The sequence below is a fragment of the Bos grunniens genome, chromosome 13, assembly GCF_055505025.1.
Source record: "Bos grunniens cultivar Pamir isolate PY7600 chromosome 13, Bosgru_T2T1.0, whole genome shotgun sequence".
Taxonomy (NCBI): domain Eukaryota; kingdom Metazoa; phylum Chordata; class Mammalia; order Artiodactyla; family Bovidae; genus Bos; species Bos grunniens.
Window position 1 is genome coordinate 44,248,932 of NC_141177.1, and position 20,219 is coordinate 44,269,150.

General features: G+C 48.0%; 1 protein-coding gene across 2 annotated transcripts in view; it reads right to left on the reverse strand.

The window, feature by feature from the left end:
• Nucleotides 1–20,219, reverse strand: part of SLC24A3 (solute carrier family 24 member 3) — a 429,713-nt gene that overhangs the window by 38,643 nt on the left and 370,851 nt on the right. For both annotated transcript variants that reach the window (XM_086333740.1, XM_086333741.1), the window contains exon 7: nt 6,693–6,767. In XM_086333740.1, the coding sequence (XP_086189866.1) occupies nt 6,693–6,767 (75 nt within the window). The remainder of the gene's footprint in view (nt 1–6,692; nt 6,768–20,219) is intronic.

A 20,219-nucleotide genomic window follows, 5' to 3' on the forward strand; every position in this document is an offset into this window, starting at 1 on the left:
TTGAAAAGCAGAGGCATCACTTTGCTGACAAAGGTCCGTATGGTCAAAGCTATAGTTTTGCTAGTAATCACGTAGGGATGTGAGAGTTGGACAGTAAGGGAGGCTGAGCGCTGAAGAACTGAAGCTTTCAAATTGTGGTGCTGAGGAAGACTCTTGAGAGTCCCTTGGACTGCATGGAGATCAAACCAGTCAATTCTAAAGGAAATCAACTGAATATTCATTGGAAGGACTGAGGCTGAAGTTGAAGCTCCAATACTTAGTTCACCTGATGTGAAGAGCCAACTCATTGGAAAAGACCCTGATGTTGGAGAAGATTGAAAGCCAAAGGAGAAGGGAGTAGAGATGAGATGGTTAGACAGCAACACTGACTCAATGGACATGAATCTGAGCAAGCTCCAGGAGATAGTGAAAGACAGGCTGCTGTGCTGCAGTCCATGGGATCACATAGAATCCGACATGACTTAGCGACTGAACAGCAACTACTTGGGGAAGTAGCTTTCTGTTCTCTGCTGGTTGGCTGAAACCAGGCCCGCGATATCCCCTGTAACACATGTCGCCCCAGATTTGCTGCACAGCTGGTCCTGCCCTTTGACCCACACGTGGTTCCTCCAGATCGACCTCAGGCTTCACCTTAGGCTTTCCAGGTGTTCCAGGGACCAGCTAAACGGGAATTCACAGGAGTGAATATGAAAAAAACACTTTTCCTCCAGGCCTCTGGGAAATAGATGGGCTACCATGGAAACCAGCTTTTCAGTGTTGGCATGTGGTCTAGAATTCTTCCCAGAGACAGGCTTCCATCAGACATGCGACTCCCTGGATGACAGAGCATCCCAGATACTCGAGATGGGACACCAGGGAATGGACTGCCAGGGGTTACAGGCCAGTGAGCCAGAGAGAGAGGCTGGGCTGGCCCCGCACTGTTCGGTGGCCTCGGGTTGGCTGGTTGTAGGCGGTAACCACGGCTGGGTGGCTGCCTTGCTGAAGCTGAGACCTTGTAGCTAGAATCATAATCACTGGCACCATCAGAATTTTAAGCAGTGAAAGTAAAAGGAGAAAATCAACACCATCATTCTCTTTGAAGAGCCTGAAACCTTGAACATCCTCCCCGCTGGGAAGGGAAACTGCTCCCTGCAGATTCTCCTTCCTCGGCTACAGGTGCCCTCAGGAGATGTGCCGTCTTGGAGGCCTGCCTTCCCAGGCTCTGGGGCCGTGGGTGTGGGTGGGTGGCTTAGCTGAGGCCGTGGCGATTCCCTCTAAGAGGAGTCAGATGGGAAACACTGGAAAACAGCCGTGAGGCATGGATATGGTTTCCACTTGAAGGGTAAACAGGAGTTCCCACATGAGGATCTCCAGCGGGCTGACCTGACGGTGCGGGGGGAAGGGAGGGTGGCAAGGACAGCGGGTGTAAAGACAGGGCTGGAGCAGAGCCTGGGCAGGGATTAGGGCAACAGGGGGCCCTTTGGTTTGTTTGAGGAAATGGGACGTTCTCCACATCCTTCCCTGTGAGAATCTTCTGGCCGCCACAGTCATTCCCGCTTTGCCAGGCCCTGAAATGGAACCGTGGGCATGAGGACCTCAGGGTCTCCAGGCTGGAGTGAGAGGAAGGGGCCCGGTGGGGACAGGTCACGGAGGCCAGGGCCCAGAGGACAGCCATCCCTGTGGGTGCCCAGTGTCCCTCCTCTCACAGAAGGGGGAGAGATGGCTTCTGGATTATGGAAGATGAGTCATCTTAATGAAAGACTCCCAGGAGAGGGAGGCTGATGTTCAGTCTCCGGGTAAAGAGGTGTTTCGGGCGCTTCTGTAGAGGTAGATGCATGTTAGGTGCAGTAAAATCAGACTGCATGAGGCCGGTTTTGTTGGATGAAAAACCTGAATTCTTTGCTGGGCTCATATAGTTGTGCATCTTCTTTTCTTGCTCTGGGAGACCTGAGTTGGGGGGCAGCTACCTCACCTCGGGGAAATCCTTGGATTTCTAGAGCCTCGGTGTTACCATCTGTAAAATGGGACTCCTATCACAGTAGCTCGAGAACCTTCATCGTCAGGCCCAGTGCTGTACTCAGTCCTGTGAAGTATGGAGTCTGTGCTTGTTAAAAGGGTGAGGAGGTGGGTACACTTCCCATGGAAGGGTTTGCTCTCCACATCCACGCTATCCAGACGATAGGCGCTAGCCACACGTGGCCGCATGCACTGAAATTAATGAAATAAGGTTCGGTTCCATGGTCTCGCTAGCTGGCTTTCCAAAGCTCAATGGCTCAATGGGAAAAGCATTTGAAAAAGAATAGATACATGTGTATGTATAACTGAATCACTTTGCTGTCCACCTGAAACTGACACAACGTTGTGAATCAACTACACCCCAGTATAAAATAAAAATGAAAAAAAAAGACCCCAAAGGCTCACCTGCCCGGTGGCTACCATATGGGACAGTGCCCTCCAGGCTGTCTTTGGTGGTTGGGTCAGCTCACCTGTCTCTCTTTGTCCCCATGGAATCGCCTTCAGAGTTGGGGGCTGCATTGAGTGGGGGGGAGCGTTACCTCAGATAAGCTCTTTCTGCTGTGCCAGCACTTAGATTGCCCCTGGGGCCCCCCAACTGCCAAGGCCCATTTGGCCCTTCTCCAGGAGGGAAGCACCCCCCAGGCTGGATTTGGGAACCCCGATAAGTTATCTGGAGCCTGTCTCATGGGGTCCCTGGCTACCCCCACCCTAGCCAAGCTTCCCTTCTCCTGATGCTCAAAATCCCTGATCTTGAAGCAGAGATGAAGGGTAAAAATAAAGCATTCCTTTTAGGGCAGCTGTTAGATTGATGATGAAATGAATCATTTGCATTTATGTAAATTACATGATTATGTAAATTACAGTAACATTTCAATAAAGGAAACTATCTGGCCTGCTGGAATTTGGAGAAAGCAGACAAGGAGGCCAGAACTCTCACAGTCAGTTGGGGGTGGGTCCTTGGTGTGAGAGAGAGGCAGCCAGAGGGCCTGTGAGGGCCTGTGGACTATCCTTCAGATGGGCGTGTCATCAGGCATGGGACAGCATCTGGGACTCTCTCAGGACCTAAACGGTGACATCTCTCTTGCAGAGAGAGACCCAAGTCATGGGGCGAGCCTCCTGGGCCACTTCTGGCTTCTCCAGGGCCGATGCGTCCCTGTAGAGTGTCCCCAGGACTAAAGTGGGCACCTGACGAGGCAGGAGAAGGGCACTGAGTGGCTCACACTATATGCTTCAGAGGAGGCGGGCTTGAACATCAGCAACATAGAAACAAACTAGAAAACAGCAGAGAGCAAAGGGTAGGTGCCTCCCAGACACCGAACGGAGCCCCTTGTCTCTAAGCTAACTGTGTGAAGCTCTGCTGGCTTCAGAACATCCCTGCTGCATTTGTGCTTTTGGGCCCGGCCTCTGCATCAGCCTCCAGGCCAGCTGTCAAGCAGTCCAGGTAGGAGCACCCTATCAGCTCTCCCAGGCCCAAGGGCCCCAAGTCTGTCAGAGAAGTTGACTTTCCCAGTGCTTCAGATCCCCAGCCCTTACGGATCGTCCTCAGGGCTGCTCTGCCTGAGCAAGTGTATTTAGAAGCAGCATCTGGTCCCTCTTCATTGGGACTTGGCCCTCCAGGTGAATGAGCTCTTCGTTGTGGCACCTCGGAGGCCCATCTTCTGAACATTTCAGAACCGTAAAAAGGGGAGAGAGTAAAAAGAACAAACCCAAAGAGCTTAATTATTTGGCTGGTTGGTAATTCTTTCTGGGTAGGAAGAGAGCTTCTAAGTACAGGACTTTTCAGTGCCCATTGCAGGGTCCAATGGAAAAGCTTTGTGTTATGCAAGGAACCACCCCCGCCCCCCTGCAAAAGTGACGATGTTACCATGACACTAGGGGAAACACAGAAGGAGGAGACTAGGAAACCTTGACAGAAAGATACAGCGTGTGGAGCAGAAGCCTGGGGCTGGTGCATGGAAGGGGTCTGGGGACACCGAGAAACCTCCTTTGCTAAGTACTGCTCTTCAGGTATTAGATTGTTTTGCTCCTCATGCTGTTTGAAAGTCTCATGTGAAAAGGTCTCCAACAACAAACAGCTGTCAGAAATCCAGACCACCAAGCTGCCACGCCGCCTCCCTTTTGCGGCTCTCCAAGTCTCTTGGAGATCACACTTGCCCCGCAGCAGGTGAGCGTCTGAGGAAATAGTACCCGACTGTCTTTGAGACTGAGTTTCTGCAAGTGCTGCGGGGCCTGCTGGCATCAGAATCATGACGGAAGATCCTGGTTGAACTGAAGTTTCCTGGGTCCAACCCCAGGCCCTTCCGGATTAAAAACCTCTGGGTTGCATGTTTCTGGGAGGCACGCAGGGCATGTCAGTGCTGCTGAATTTGGAGGGACACCATTAAAGTCAAAAGAACCAGGACCAAACCCCCATTATTCAGATGTTCTCTTTTCCATACTTCCTAACAGTGGAGAAAGGTAATTTTTCTTAAGATCATAGTAATCTAGGCTTGATGCTGGCTCAGTAAATACCCAGTCCAGTCTCTAGGTCACAGCACAGAGTCACTTGCTGTTGACTTTCGCCATTGGAGGGAACACAGAGCCGCCGGCGCCCCATGCCCAGCTGGCTCAGCTCTGATTCATCCACAGTAGGTGACTGCTTTGCTCAAAGACCATGCTCGCGTGAGCATCACCCGCAGCCCAAGGAAGCAAAATTGCCTCACTTCTTCACAAGTCATTAGCAACGATATATTTGTTCTGTCTCAAACACGTCCAGATACACTTAACAGAAGACAGATTATTTCACACACAGTTCTAGGAGGCGTCTATGTGAAAATGGAGTGAAGCTGATATCCGCGAGTCTACTGACAGGCGCGGACATCACGGAGCCCTTGCTCCTGGGGTGGGGGTGGGTCTTGGACTTCGCTGTTCTGTCTCATTTCCTTGTCTGTAGTGGGGATGGGTGGGCATCTCTCTAGAATTCAACAAAGTAGAGAACTACTTTCATTACCACCCCCCACAATACATCTCTTGAAAAATATGACTTTCACAAATCATCCTAAAATACCTTGACAGCAGAAGAGCTGAGCGCATGTGATCTATACCAGGTGGGACATTGCAGGACAGAGCTCCTGCAAAGCATGTTTCAGCAGTCTGGGCTGGGTGAACGGAGGCCTCTAGATCTGGGGTGATTGAGCCTTTTCCACAGGTACAAGAACACAGAGCTCATGGGTGTCCTCAAGTCTGCTGACTGGGAATTATACAGCGGAGTGAGTGTTCATCCGTGTGGGCGTCTGAGCCCTGCTCCTCCTTGGGGCTGCTCTCCACTCTCCTGAGCCTCTGTCACCCTTGGAGTGTGGGGGCTGTGGCTGTAAACCCAAGATCTTTGCTGTAGGTTTGCTATTGACTGAAGTACCCACCTGATTCCTTGGGCAAAGTCTTGTATTAAATGTCACTTTTGACTTATTTGCATGTGTGTATGTGTTGGTCACTAGTCGTGTCCAACTCCGTGACCCCACGGACTGTAGCCCACCAGTCTCCTCGGTCCATGGAATTCTCCAGGCAAGAACACTGGATGGGTTGCCATTCCCTTGTCCAGGGGATCTTCCCAACCCAAGGATTGAACCCCGGTCTCCTGCATTGCAGGCAGCTTTTTTACCATCTGAGCCACCAGGGAAGCCCTTATTTGCATAGAGATTTACAATGAAATACTATGCAGGTAAATGCTTCGTAAACGGGTAAGTAAATCCTCGAGCGGATCTATTCCTGTCCAGTAGGTGTGAAAACTAAGACCTGAAGAGACTGATTCCTCTAAGGTCATGAGAGCGAGTGAGAGAAGGACCAGGAGTCAGAGCTCCCACCCTCGTCAGCGTTCTTTCTGCTTTGCCGCCCTTCTATTCCTGGATGGCTCAGCCTGGGTTTGTCCCCACAGGAGACCTGGAGCCACTGCTCATTTAAACAAAGGACTGGCATTTGCAGGTGTCCTTTGTAGAGACAGCATTTGCATAGCTCCGAGGACTGATGGAAGTGGTAGGTAGGGGGTGGCTGGCAGTGATGCTACTTGTTACGTTACTCTGCAATGAGCTCTGTCAGTTAGGGCCAGAGATAAAAAAGAGCCTCAAGTAAGATGGGCTACAGGGGGCACACTGCAGAGATCTTTACAAAGTGAAAATCCATAGGACAATGAAGCAATGCATATGGTGGGAACTGGGGGAAGATCTGTTTAATATCCTTCCCAGGCTAGATGGCTAGGATGGGAGTGGGGGGCTGGAATACAGGAGGAGGTCCAGCCTTGGGGAAATCATTCTACGTGTAGAGACACTTGGACCTGGGACATGAAGGTGTCCAGTAGAGACACCCACCACTAGGGACACAGTGTGGGGTGTCCCCATGAAGGTGGTAATGGCCACAGGGAGTGTGGGACAGGCAGGATGAGGAAGGAAGGTCTATACCCGGGGACACTGCAGTGAGTTACAGCGGAGCCCGTGAGGAAGGTGAGAGCAAAGGATCATGAGAATCCCAGGAAAGCAGCAGGGACGCTCATGGAGCCAGGTGAGCAGAGCCACCTCCTGTTCTGAGCACCGGAACCATCGGGCTGGGTTCTGGGTGACCAGAGCACCTGCCTCTATGCACCTGTTCCACCTGGAGGAGTCCCAAGTTGCCCCGAGCTGAGAAGGGTGATCAGGAGAGAAGAGGCGAGGTGCCCGGCACACACTTACCACGATGAGCGCAACCACGGACAGCGTGTAGTAAATGGAGTCCCTCAGCAGGCACCAGGAGGAGAGAGCCACGACCTGGGGGGAAGGGGCGGCAGGTGAGAAACAGAACACGGACCGTGCGAGGGACACAGCCCGGCTCTGGCGTTGCAGCCGGTGACGACCCAGACACAGCTCAGTGCTTCTCTCTCTGCCCGAGGCCCAGTCCATCTGCCAGTCGAAGGAATTCACTCAAGGTCTTCGGGCACAGTAGTCTGGTCTCCTGAAAATCAGGTGCCAAGATGGGTTTGAACCTGCCAGGACTTCATTACAGGGAGATGCCCAGGAGAGAAGACAGGGAGGGAGCAGGGGAAGGGGGAGGGCTGCCCAGCTGTTACTCCGATCTGGCCCCCAAAGGAGAGGCAAAGCTGGGTTAGATGGACTATCTGAGGAAGGTTCTGCAAAACCAGGTCGAAGTCTCCCAGGAATCTGCCAGCCTCGGTATCCCTGATGCCAAGGAGAGGGGAGGAGCCTACTGACTTGCTGTTCCTGCCAGCACTCTGCCCAGAGCTGGGCATACCCTTCTGAAGGCCCCCAGCCTCTTCTCTCATCTCTGTGATATGCCTGGCCTTGTTGGCACTTGACCTCTGGCTTAACCAGAATTTTTAAAAGATTGATTTGCCTATTGATGTGGAGAAAATGCTGTCTTAGAGGTGGTGGCTCTGCTGAGACCAGAGGACACTTTGCTGGAGACTAAGCAGCCTTGGCCTCTTGTGTGTGGACTTCCTGCAGGCGAAGGAGACCCCTGGCGCCGCAGGAGGGGAGGGGACGGGCAGGGTATTGTGGGCGGGGGACCCTGTTCTGGAGGAGAGTACTCTGCCCTGGGTAAGTCCTTCAGAGTCTTTCATGGAGGGAAACCTGGTATTTTCCCTCTGTTTTGCAAAGTAGGTCCATTTTTGCAGACTCTCTGCAAAAGGAGCCTGGGAGAGTCCCAGATCGGAGGTGCCCCCTGGGCTGTCATTCTCACTCTCTCCCACCTCCCTAGGAAAGCGTCAGCCACCCCATGGCCACAGGACTCATCTAGCTGCCTTTGCCCTTGCCTCATAAGCGGAAAAGGACACAGCAAGTGCCACTCTGAGCTACGATAAGAACAGGGACCAAAGACAGCTGGAAAAGGGATTCCAGGGACGCCACCTTTGGTGTCTCTTCCCTCCTGGATGACTGGGTCCAACTGTAAAGAAAAGATCAGGGCAAAGCCAAACCAGAGAGGGTATTCTGGATTCAAATAACATGAAAGATACGGCTTAAATAGAGCTAAGAATGAATAGCGAGGCCAGCCTCTTTCTGTTAACACACTCTTCCACCACTGCAGGGACACTGAGTATTTTCTGTGCTAATTCTGCCTTGCTTGGTTTGGTATTTGCAGATCCAAGTTTCAGATGAAGGGCTTGTCAAGAAAAGGACTTGCACCACGAGAATCTCTTTAGAACAGAGTGTCCTCTCCAGCCTTTTATCATCTCTCCCTGGACTGTTTACTCTTTGAGCCTGTGGCCGCCACTCACCATCTAAGGAAGAGGACAAATTGGACTAGATTGTTCACGTTCCATCAGGTCATAACAGGTGGTGAATATTTCAAAATGTATTATAATTAAGCAAATGGACTTAAAACACGTGGCAAGTATTAACTCTGAATTTTCTTTAAAATCACTTGGATTTCTAGTTAAAGATAGGTGGACTGAACATCCCAGCACCGCTGCTGCTTCTTGTTCTACTATAACAGGGTTACAGCAAAGGGATTTTGTTTTTTTTTTAAACAAGAGATAAACCTGGGAGAGAAAGAGACTAGAAGAATTGATCAGAGCAACAAAATTTTGAGCTGGAACGCAGAACAACTGAACAATCAAAGTCTTTCAGCTGGCAGTGGACCAAGCTCTAGAAGTGCTGGTAAAGGTGGCCTGAAACAGGATGGCGGCAAGACGGCTGAAGACTTTAATCCCACCTGATACTATTACAACAGTGTTAATCAACTATCCTTCCATATAAAATAAAAAAAAATTTTTTTAATTTAACTGCAGATTTCTTCCCTCACTTCAAATAGACCAGTGACTATACATCCCCCACCTTATCTGAGGCAGGAGACCTGGCATTTACAGAAGAGAAGTTTCAGAAACAGAGGAGAGGAAATGATTGAATAAATAATTAAAGGAAAGTGCTCAGAAGTTAAGGACTTCCATTTTTCTGACACAACAGACAAAAAGATGCACACCAAGGCATATCATTGTGAATATTCTGAATACTGGAACCATAAAAGAGTCCTAGAAGTCACTGGAGAGAGAAAAACAGGATCATATACAAAGAATAATATTTTATTTCTCAGCCAGTGAGCTGAAAGCTAGAAGACAACGGAGGAGTAACTTTGAAATTAGAAAGGAAAATGATTTCAACCTGGAATTCTACACCTGACGAAATTGCTCATTAAGTGTGAGAGGAGAATAAAAATAAAAGTCAATTATCTCAAAATATTTACTTCCTACGTATCCTTTTCCAAAAAGCTACTAGAAGATTGCTCCACTAAAATCAGGGAGTAAAACACTTGTTACATAGAATGTTGGCAAAATAAATCCTTACATCAAACAACAAAAATCTATTGTAATAAGAAAAGATCTCCAGAATGATGGTGAAAGAAGATTCTAGAGAGATGGTAAGAGGAGATTCTAAAAGAAATTTTGCAGCTGGTCAGAAGACACAGCAGAAATGGCGCCAGGAGGACAAAATCAATGGGATATCTTACGGTTCTGGACCCACAGGAAGGAGACTGGAGAGCGCTGGGGACAGAGCACTGCAGCCTAAGCAAGTGAACAACAGCAACAGAGACAACCATACACCACAGGGAAAACACAGAGTTGTACAGGAAAGGAAGACGAATCATTGCTGGTATTGGCTGAGCTATAAACTCAGACATAATAAACGCAGTGTAGACTGCTGTCTAAGTAAATTAATGGTGTAAGTGTTTGGTGAGGATGGAAGGCTGGGTATTTAGGGTGAGCAGGGCTGAGTGCTGAAGAATTAATGCTTTTGAACTGTGGTGTTGGAGAAGACTCTTGAGAGTCCCTTGGACTGCAAGGAGATCCAACCAGTCCATCCTAAAGGAAATCAGTCCTGGGTGTTCTTTGGAAGGAATGATGCTAAAGCTGAAACTCCAATACTTTGGCCACCTCATGCGAAGAGTTGACTCATTGGAAAAGACTCTGATGCTGGGAGGGATTGGGGGCAGGAGGAGAAGGGGACGACAGAGGATGAGATGGCTGGATGGCATCACCGACTCGATGGACATGAGTTTGAGTGAACTCCGGAAGTTGGTGATGGACAGGGAGGCCTGGCGTGCTGTGATTCATGGGGTCGCAAAGAGTCGGACATGACTGAGCGACTGAACTGAACTGAACTGAGGGCTGAAAAAGACCTCCTCCTCCACACTGGAAAGCCTTGGAGAACACTTGAAACTGAAAGGTCAAGTCACTGTTCTAGAAGCATCTGATCTGGAGACATGGAGTGAGTATCAGGAACAACTAAACTAGTGGAAAGCAGTTGCCTCTGAAGGGTGGCAGGCGGCCCTGGTGGGACAGGAGGGTGGCTGTCTTTCATAATAAGCCGCCTGGAACTGGTTGCCTCTTTAAGCTCTGTGTGTATAACTTTAATGAAAATAAAAACTAAAATAAAAATGAGAAAGTGTAATGCAAGTTATCCATTTAGATTTACTGCTCTAAGAAATACACATCCCATTAGGTCTAAATGTCAGACTTGCCTGGATACTGATCTACTGTATCTCTTTATAAATAGAATAGTTTTTAATGTATAGACCATCTCCATGTTTCAGCTCTAGATTCAAAGCCTACAATTACCAAAACCAATTTAAAAAATTTTTTTTATTAAATTAAAAAAACGAAATTTAGTTGATTTATAATGTTTCAGGTATACAGTAAAGTGACTCAGTTTTATATATATATATATATATATATATATATATATATTCTTTTTCAGATTCTTTTTCATTACAGGTTATTACAAGATATTGAATATAGTTCCCTGTGCTACACAGTAGGTCCTTGTTACCTGTTTCATACAAACAGTGTGTATATGTTAATCTCAAATTCCTAATTTATCCCTCCCTACCCCCTTTCCCTTTTGGTAACTGCAAGTTTGTTTTCTATGTCTGTGAGTCTATTTTGGCAAGACCAGTTTTTTTTTCTATAGAAGCAATGAACTGGAGGACAAGAAAGGAGTCGAACCAGAGAATAATTCTCCACACTCTCGAGGGTATTAAAGCATCCTTGATTCTGCAGCATCTATAGTGAAAGCTGTGACCATGACCTGGTGTCCCCTACTTTCCTCTTCTGTGACCACTCCTCACCACAATAAAAAGACTTATCTGACACTTCCTGCAAACAAGAGGACCCAGAAGGTTTATTTAATTCAGTCCTACAGCAACCAGTAAGGTGGGCACTGCCACCCTCACTGGCTGGCAGTGTGGGCATGGCCAAGTTGAAGTCTTGAACACAACGGTACAACTAGCAGTGGGATGAGGGCTGGGATCTGAACCTGAAAGCTTGGATCTCATGGTCCTGACCCCACACCCTATGCTACTGTGAGTAAACAGAGGCAGGGTGAGAGCAGACACCCATCTGTGACATCCCCCATGGAGGTCTTCTTTTCTCCAAGACTTCAAGCCATTTGGCAGGGGCATTTGGTGAGAGACCAAAAAGCAGTGATCACAGCTTCCCAGGTGGCTCAGATGGTAAAGAATCTGCCCATAGTGCGGGATACCTGGCTTAAATCCATGGTCAGGAATATCCCCTAGAGGAAGAAATGGCTACCCACTCCAGTATTCTTGCCTGGAGAATTCCATGGACAGAGGAGCCTGGTGGGCTTACAGTCCATAGGGGTGCAAAGAGTTGGACACGAACGAGCGACTAAAACACTTTCACACACTCACAGCTCAATATAAAAATACACTGCTTTAAAGAGAGCCCAAGCAAGAAATCAAGGCAGAAGGAGTGACCACAGAGACTGCAGACAGGGATATGGACGTGCTCTGGACATATCCCAGGAGGGAAGGAGAAAACTCGGAAACTATTCCATTTAGGTAGTTTTTGTTTTCCTTCTTTTTTTTTTTTTTTAACACCAACACAGCTCATTGTTTGGTGATGGAAGTGTTAGCTTTTCCACAGACATGGATACACTGATGTTTGGATCCAAGCCACTCTCTCTGCTTCTCGGTGGGGGGGCTTTTATCTCTAGATGGAGGCCAGCAACCATCTGACTTAGGCCCCGAATGCACCCATGGGCACAGAGGGATCTGTCAGCACCCTTGCGTCAACATGGGAGGCTCTTTGGCATCTGCCGGCAGACAGCATCTTCTGGAGCACTCTGCAGAGTGAACACAGGTCCCCAGAGAAAGTCAGCAGTGAGTGACGCTGCCCTTGACCTCATTAATCAATAATACAGACAGCGAGAACTGTAAGAGGTCGTCACTGGCAGACTCCTCTGTAAATTAAAGCCAGAGGCTCTGTTCTTCCCCTTTCGCTCTAGGAATCCCTCCCAGCTGGAATTGCATCTTGATATTTCTCTTCTATTTCTGGAGTGCATTTTGCACTTCTTCTATTGAATATGCAGCTTCAGTTTCCTTCTTATAATTGCATTTAATTTCAGAGTGATATGAGGCGAAAAGAAAAAAAAAAACCCACTCTTCTAAAACAGAGGAAAACATCTCCTCCTGTATTCAAATGCTGAATGATCATTTGGAATTCTGACTCCTGCTAGGGAGTTAAAATTAATTGTTTATGATAGGACTATATATTTTCTGTGTATGGATTTGTATTGCAAATCTATATATATCTATTGATATATATGGTGATACATGTACATCATACATGTGGATAGATGACATGTATAATACAATTTAATATTTTTTCCTTGATGGAGAATGGGATTTGACATCGTGGACACATTTTAAAAAGAATGAATACCCTCAACTCATGAACACTTTGCCTTTTTAAAAACCCGTTTAAGCAGGCAGAACACCATAAGTTACATGACATAAACATAAAACTGCTATCATTTCAGAGAAATGTTGTTATTTCACACAAATTTCATGGAAAAGGGATTTGAAAATCATAACATGAGTCTTGTTCCAAGCTTTTGAGCTGACACAGATCCCACAGCCAATTCTTATCTCAAGCAAGACAGCCATGAGATTTGGAGGAAGGCTGGGGTTCTAGGGTGTCCCTCACATGGTCTGAGGGCATTCAGTGATGCTGGGGGCCACAGCAGGTGAGGGACAGGTGGACACCACTGTCTGTTCATTATTCAAGTACCCGTTCAAAATGCTTCAATCCTGGGAGAAGTCGCCCAAATACAAATGGCTCCTGCTTTCTGGAAATTTTCTACTGAGAATGGACAGTCAGAGTCAGGCCACATAAAAAGACAATAATAAACTGCAAAATACTATGAATGTCCTCTTACTACTCTTTGCAAACAGGAACAGAAAGTGAATTCATATTTTAAATTTTACATTTTTCCTAAGGAAACCCACTCTGAGTTCTAGTTTCATGTAAGGAAAACAAATGACAAGTGAAGAAGCTGCTCTTGGAGATATATGACGAGGCCATGCTGGGACCATGCAGGCACACAGCAGTCTCCTGATGGCTCCACACTGGCTGAACCAAACAACCATCAGGGACGCTCTAAGGGTCCGAAGTGCCCAGGATGCAGAAGCACCTTCCCAGTCGTTTAGAACATTTAGCAGGAGCTCTCATGGTGGATGTAAATGCGGCCTGCTAGGCCTTCAAACCTTGGTAGTTCAGAGTGTTCTCGCATACATCAGAATTCTCGGGGAGACGGAGCCACCTTAAGGAAGGACTGTGCGAGCTTGTGCTCCTGGGAACAGGCGTGGGGCCTGTGGTCACTGCCAGACATCGTCACTCCAGCACTAGGGACTATATGAGTTTACCTATAAAAGAAGGGCATTTAGGGTAATTTCAAGTCATCAGCTGTGTTTTCTTGGATTCACCCAGAATCAGAGCCCAGGGCAAGATGTGAGTGCATATACTTTATTTGGGAAGTGATTCTACGAAACACTGTTGGGGAAAGTGAGGCAGGTAATGAAATGATAAAGACACAGCAGCAGGTGACTGGGGCGAAATCCTGGTGGGGCGAAATCCTGGTGGGGCACTATCCTGGGGGCGGGTGCTATCCTGGTGGGGCGTGATCTGCTGGGGTGCTCTGAGGGACCCTGGAGAACATGCCTCTTCCCTATCTTCTCCAAGGGGAGAGTGAGCTGGGGTATTTATCCACCTACTTCCACCAGTCACTGCTTGAGGGCTGCAACCAGAATGTTGATTCCCTGGCCAAGAAGAGCCCACAGATAGAGGAATGCAGGCCCTGGCACGGGGAAGTCAGGCCAGTGGGAACTCAAAAGGTGAGGATGAGGGGTCATGGGAGGGGACACCTGCAGTGTCTGCTTTAACCCTAACCATGGATTTACACAATGATCCAATAATCTGAGTAAGCATTCACACACACACATTTTGTAAGCTCGAAAATACAACCCATTGTCTATACACATCATACCTTTCTTATCCATTCATCTGCCAGTTGACACTTAGGTTGCGTCCACGTCCTGGCTGTTGCAAATAGTGTTGCAGTGAACATAGGGGAGCACGCGCCTTTTTAGATTATAGTTTTCTCTAGATATACACCTAGGAGTGAAGTATCACATGGTAATGCTTATATGTGGAATCTAAAAATGCAACACTTACTAGGCAGACCCAGATCCACAGACATGAAAAACAGATTTAGGGTAACCAAAGGGGAAAGGGAGGGAGGGATAAATTAGGATTTTTGGAGTAACAGATACATTAAAATATATAAAATAGATAACCAACAAGGACCCACTGTGTAGCACAGGGGACTAAGGTCAATATTTTGTAACAACCTACAAGGGAAAAGAAAATTCTGAAAAAGAATAAATAGGTCCACAGAAACCACTGCAGTGAGAAGCCTGCGCACCACAGCTAAGAGAAAGCCCTTGCAGCAGTGACGACCCAGCACAGCCAAAAATAAATAAACAGCATAATTTTTAGAAAAGATGCTGGGAAACCACCCTTTTGTACAGTGTAGAACCAGGCCAGAAAATTCCCGCTCCCTTCTAAGTTTTCCTACTTGATCTATTGAAAAGACAGTATAAAGAATTCTAAAGCACAGTGAATTTATTTATTTTTAAATTTATATCATTTGGGTTAGGAGCCAGGTACACATCAGAGGCAAGTATTTCCTCATTTTATCAATTATGATGCCCAAAAGGACAATGTCTGGGCTTGAATGATCATTTTACTCTCTTGATCTGTAACACATCCTCATGGGACTGGGGTCTCGAAAGTGCAGTGGGGCTTCTCTGCATTTGAAGGGTTGATGGCTGCTGCTGCTGCTAAGTCACTTCAGTCGTGTCCGACTCTGTGCGACCTCATAGACGGCAGCCTACCAGACTCCTCTGCCCATGGGATCTTCCAGGCAAGAGTACTGGAGTGGGTTGCCATTGCCTTCTCCAGAAGTGTTGATGGAAAACGAAGTTAATACATATCATGTGAGTTCAGAAATAAGATAGTTAAGATCACGTATGGGCTTCCCTGGTAGTTCAGCTGGTAAAGAATCCACCTGCAACGTGGGAGACCTGGGTTTGATCCCTGGGTTGGGAAGATTCCATGAAGAGGGGGAAGCTACTCACTCCAGTATTCGGGCCTGGAGAATTCCATGAACTGTATAGTGCATGGGGTTGCCAAGAGTCAGTCGTGACTGAGCGACTTTCACTTCACTTCAAGACCATGTATTTGAGTTGAAGCTTCTGGAAGTAAGAACCTGGCTACAGCACACAATTGCATTATTAGCCATTAGTGTTTCCATTACATGATGCTTTCCATGCTGTCAGAAACCAGTAGTGGAAGCACAGTGGGGAAGATGTCCCACTTCCCTCTGATCTCTCTGCAAATTAGAATGCTGAAGCCAAAGAGGATGGAAAAACAGGAGGACCGGCTCCTTTCCAGTCCACAGGCTTGGGTATGGACTTGGAAGGGTCTGTTTCACACCTGGAAGGAGCCACGTTTCTCTGCATCACCAAGTTACAGAGGAGAGGAAATGTGTACAGTGTACTTCAAAGCGAAGATATCTACCCCCTGCTTGACATGGAATGGGACTTGCATCATCTCAGGAACTAACCTGACTTGGGACATCTCCAAAGGGAAGGAGGGTGGCCGCCCCCCGTGGGAGCACCAGGTTGGAAAGGAAGCACTTGCCCCTCTAGGTGTGGAAGCAAGGTCACATTCTGATCTCGGGGGTGTGCAGTGACATTTTCTTACTAACAAATACTGGCTGCTAGCCTGTGTGGCTCATGCGGCCCCAGTCGATCTGTCAGGCAATGTATTTTAAGTAACTTCTGTGACTCATGGTAGAGAGAACAGGTGACGCCCACGAATCAATCCTGCAGCCAAGGCAGACTGAACCCAAGAAACGTTCTTTAATGGATGTTTGGCAGATCGTTTCCCCTGCATTAAAGATCTTGAGGATTAAAATACGGTAACACCAAAATATACCCAGCCTTGATTTGCATTTAGCAGTGAAGCAGAGGCTGTGGCAGCCAGTCACACCTGCCAGCCAACAAAGCCCCTTCCCCAAAGAGCTGGCAGCTTCTATCCAAAATCGAGGGGAGAGGTTATCTAAGTATCTGTGTTAATTTCACTTTGCGGATGACCATGTAAAGGGGGAGTACTTAGTGCCTTAGTGGTTTAGAGGCTCAGGTATGGAATCTAAGTGCAGGGTGGAAGGTACAACAGTAAGGATGTGGTGCTTATCTAGTTCGAAGAAAGTTGAGACGTGGGGAGGGAAGGCTGTGAGGGTCTCACCCCTCCACCTGTACCCCCTCTCCATCTCCTTCTCTGCCCACCCCCTGGCCTGCAGGCCTGAGCGCAGTCTCCCAGCCTCATCCTCCACGTGTGGTACGGGAACAGAGGCCTGTGCTCCTCCAACGTTCAACTCTCCACCTGGAATGATCATTTTTACCTGCATCAGTCCCTCAGCAGTGTGTTAAGGATCCACATAAAAACCTCGGAGACGCTAAGATTTTGGGGTGAAAGGAACATTGTGCATGGAGGCATCAGGAACAGAATGGCTTTACCTGGAGCACCCTGTCTCACCCTCAGGAAAGAAAACGCCCCTCTGAACATCTGGGGCCTTCAGGGACCCAAGAATAAGTGTTTCCCGGGAGGTCATGGCCTGAGATGCAGCCCCTTCCTGAATAGCCAACATTTAAAAATTGGTTCTTATGAGCCAGATACTGCACACCGTACTTCACTTGCCTTTTCCTTTCTAATCATTTACTTATCCCATTTTACAGATGAGTCAACTGAGGCTACATAACCTGCCCAAGGTTCACAGTTTGAAAGTGACTGAGCCATATTTTGACCAGGTCTGAATTCAAGAGCCCACATGGTCACCCCTTTGCCAAGGTTACTCAACTTAGCTGATCATAAGAGTGACCTGAATCTGACAATGGATCCCCAAGCCCATGTCAGACTTATCTTTTTCTGTTTTTGCACTACACAGCTTGGGGGATGTTAGTTTCTCAACCAGGGATAGAACCCGGGTCCTAGCAATGGGGACCCTAACCACTGGACCACCAGGAAAGTCCCCCCTTTTTTTTGCACCCCAGACCTTTCGAATCAGAGCTGTACATTGGAATATCTTGGAAGCTTTAGGAAACACTGATGCCTAGGTTCCACCCCCAGAGATGCTGAGTTAGTGGATTCAGGCTCTGGCTGGGCCATTGGGATTTCTCAAAGCTTCCCAGGTGATTCCTAACATCTGGCAGGGGTTAAGACCACTGGCCCAGCCTGCAACCACCTGTTAGTCTGCTGCTAAGTTAAGTCGCTTCAGTCGTGTCTGACTCTGTGTGACCCCATAGACGGCAGCCCACTAGGCTCCCCTGTCCCTGGGATTCTCCAGGCAAGAACACCGGAGTGGGTTGCCATTTCCTTCTCCAATGCATGAAAGTGAAAAGTGAAAGGGAAGTTGCTCAGTCATGTCTGACTCTTCGAGACTCCATGGACTGCAGCCTACCAGGCTCCTCCGTCCATGGGATTTTCCAGGCAAGAGTACTGGAGTGGGGTGCCATCGCCTTCTCCGTGTTAATCTGAGGTATGTCCAGATAATCAGAAATGAGGAACTACCAACCATCCCCTGTCCCCTACAATACAGAAGGAAATCCAGCCAGTATGTAAGAGATTTTGAGAAATAACAACAGACTTTACGTATTCCTTATGACCATTTCAGAGCCCACACACTAGCAGTGTTGCCATCCACCACTCTGCTTATAAAGTAGTTCTGTTTTAACATCTCTTTTAGATTTATAATAAAAATTTGCTTTGAGAGTCACATCAGTATAAAACAAGAAGTGTGCAATTTCTGGGTCTCACTTTTAGCTAGAGAGACTCAAAGGTGAGGGCTGGAATCCTCGGAAGGTTTGTTCAGTGGTGTGGCTGGTGGCTGACGTTGGCTGTCAGCTGGGTTCCCAGCTGGGGCTACGGGCCTAACCTACAAACAGCCTCATCTGTGTCGTGTGTGTCAAGACTTTGTTCCTTTTTATCGCTGATCATTATTCCCTTTGTTTATCCGTTTATCTGCTGAGGGGTGTTTGGGATGTTTTGAGGTCTGATGACCAAAGCTGCTCTGACCACTTTGGCATGTCTTTTGATCCAGATGAGGATCTGGGAGGGCTGATGGGGTCATCACTTCTGGCATTCTAAAAGAGCTGACATGGAAGCTGATTGAGGGCTGGGCCTGTATTATCTGCATCCACACTGAAAAGCCCTTCGTTTCCTCCTTAGAGGGACAAGGGTATCCGCAGCAGCATTCTGGTGCAGCCCGGCAGCTGGGATCTGTCAAAGCAAGACTCACTTTCTCCCTTTTCCTACAAACGACACGACTCTAGATCCCAGGAGTCACAGGGCACAAGCCAACCAAAGCAAAAGTGGTCTATAGAGACTTCCCTGGTGGTCCAGTGACTGAGACTCAGTGCTCCCAATGCAGGGGGCCTGGATTTGACCCCTGGTCAGGTAACTATCGGGTAAGGCAATGGCACCCCACTCCAGGACTCTTGCCTGGAAAATCCCATGGACGGAGGAGCCTGGTAGGCTGCAGTCCATGGGGTCGCTAAGAGTCGGACACGACTAAGCTACTTCACTTTCACTTTTCACTTTCATGCAATGGAGAAAGAAATGGCAACCCACTCCGGTGTTCTTGCCTGGAGAATCCCAGGGACCAGGGAGCCTGGTGGGCTGCCGTCTATGGGGTCGCACAGAGTCGGACACGACTGAAGCAACTTAGCAGCAGCAGCAGCAGGGAACTAGATCCTGCATGCTGCAACGAAGATCCCATTTGCCACAACTAAGACCAAATAAATAATAAACTAAAATAAATAAATAAATGTTAAATTAAAAAACAGTGGTCTATGACAACCAAAGCCAGTCAGCACTGCTGCGCTGAAGAAGGTGAGTCAGGCATGCTTGATAATGAGCGTTTCAAAGAGATAAGCAGCCTCCTTGTGCAGCATATAAATTCCACCCATGTGGAGAAAACAACTCAACAGGCATCGCTTTCGACTGGCAACGTCTCAGCACTTAGGCCTGGCCAGAAGCGTAAAAGATAACTGCTGACTGGGGAAATCCAAAGGAAATGGAAAGCACACGGAGCATTTGTTCCCCTTCTAAACATATGAACTATTTCATGGCAGATATAGAAAGGGGTAGGAGGGAGTATTGGCTAACTTCCTCAAAAAAGAAGAGCAGCGGCAGCGGCCTTTTATTGAATATTTACATGTGCCAGGCACCAAACGAGTGACTTTTCTCTACAGGCTTTAGTTCATTTCATTCCTGCACAGGGTGGATGCTAGAGGCTTATGTCCCTCTCAGATTCATATTTTTTGTAGCCCTAACTCCCAGGACCTCAGGACCTGGGGCCTTTAAAGAGGTGATTCAGTTAAAAAGAGGTTCCTAGGGTGGGCTCTAAGCCACATTGACTAGAGTCTTAAAGAAGAGGAAGTGAAAGTCGCTTAGTTGTGCCCAACTCTTTTCAACCCTATGAACTTTAGCCCACCAGGTTCCTCTGTCCATGTGATTCTCCAGGCAAGGATACTGGAGTGGGTTGCCATTTCGTTCTCCAGGGGATCTTTCCAACCCAACCCAGGGATCGAACTCTTGAGGCTCCTGCATTGTAGGCAGATACTTTACTGTCTGAGCTACCTGGAAGTGGTATCATCTGGACCCAAATTATACAGAGGGAGGAGGACCACGTGAAGACACAGGAGGAAAACGGCCACCAGACAAGAAGAGAGACCTCAGAGTAGACAAATCCTGCCAACACCTGCATCTCAGACTTCTGGTTTCCAGAAGTGTAAGCAGATAAATTTCTGTTGTCTAAGCCCCCTAGTGAGTGACGCTCTGTCAAGAC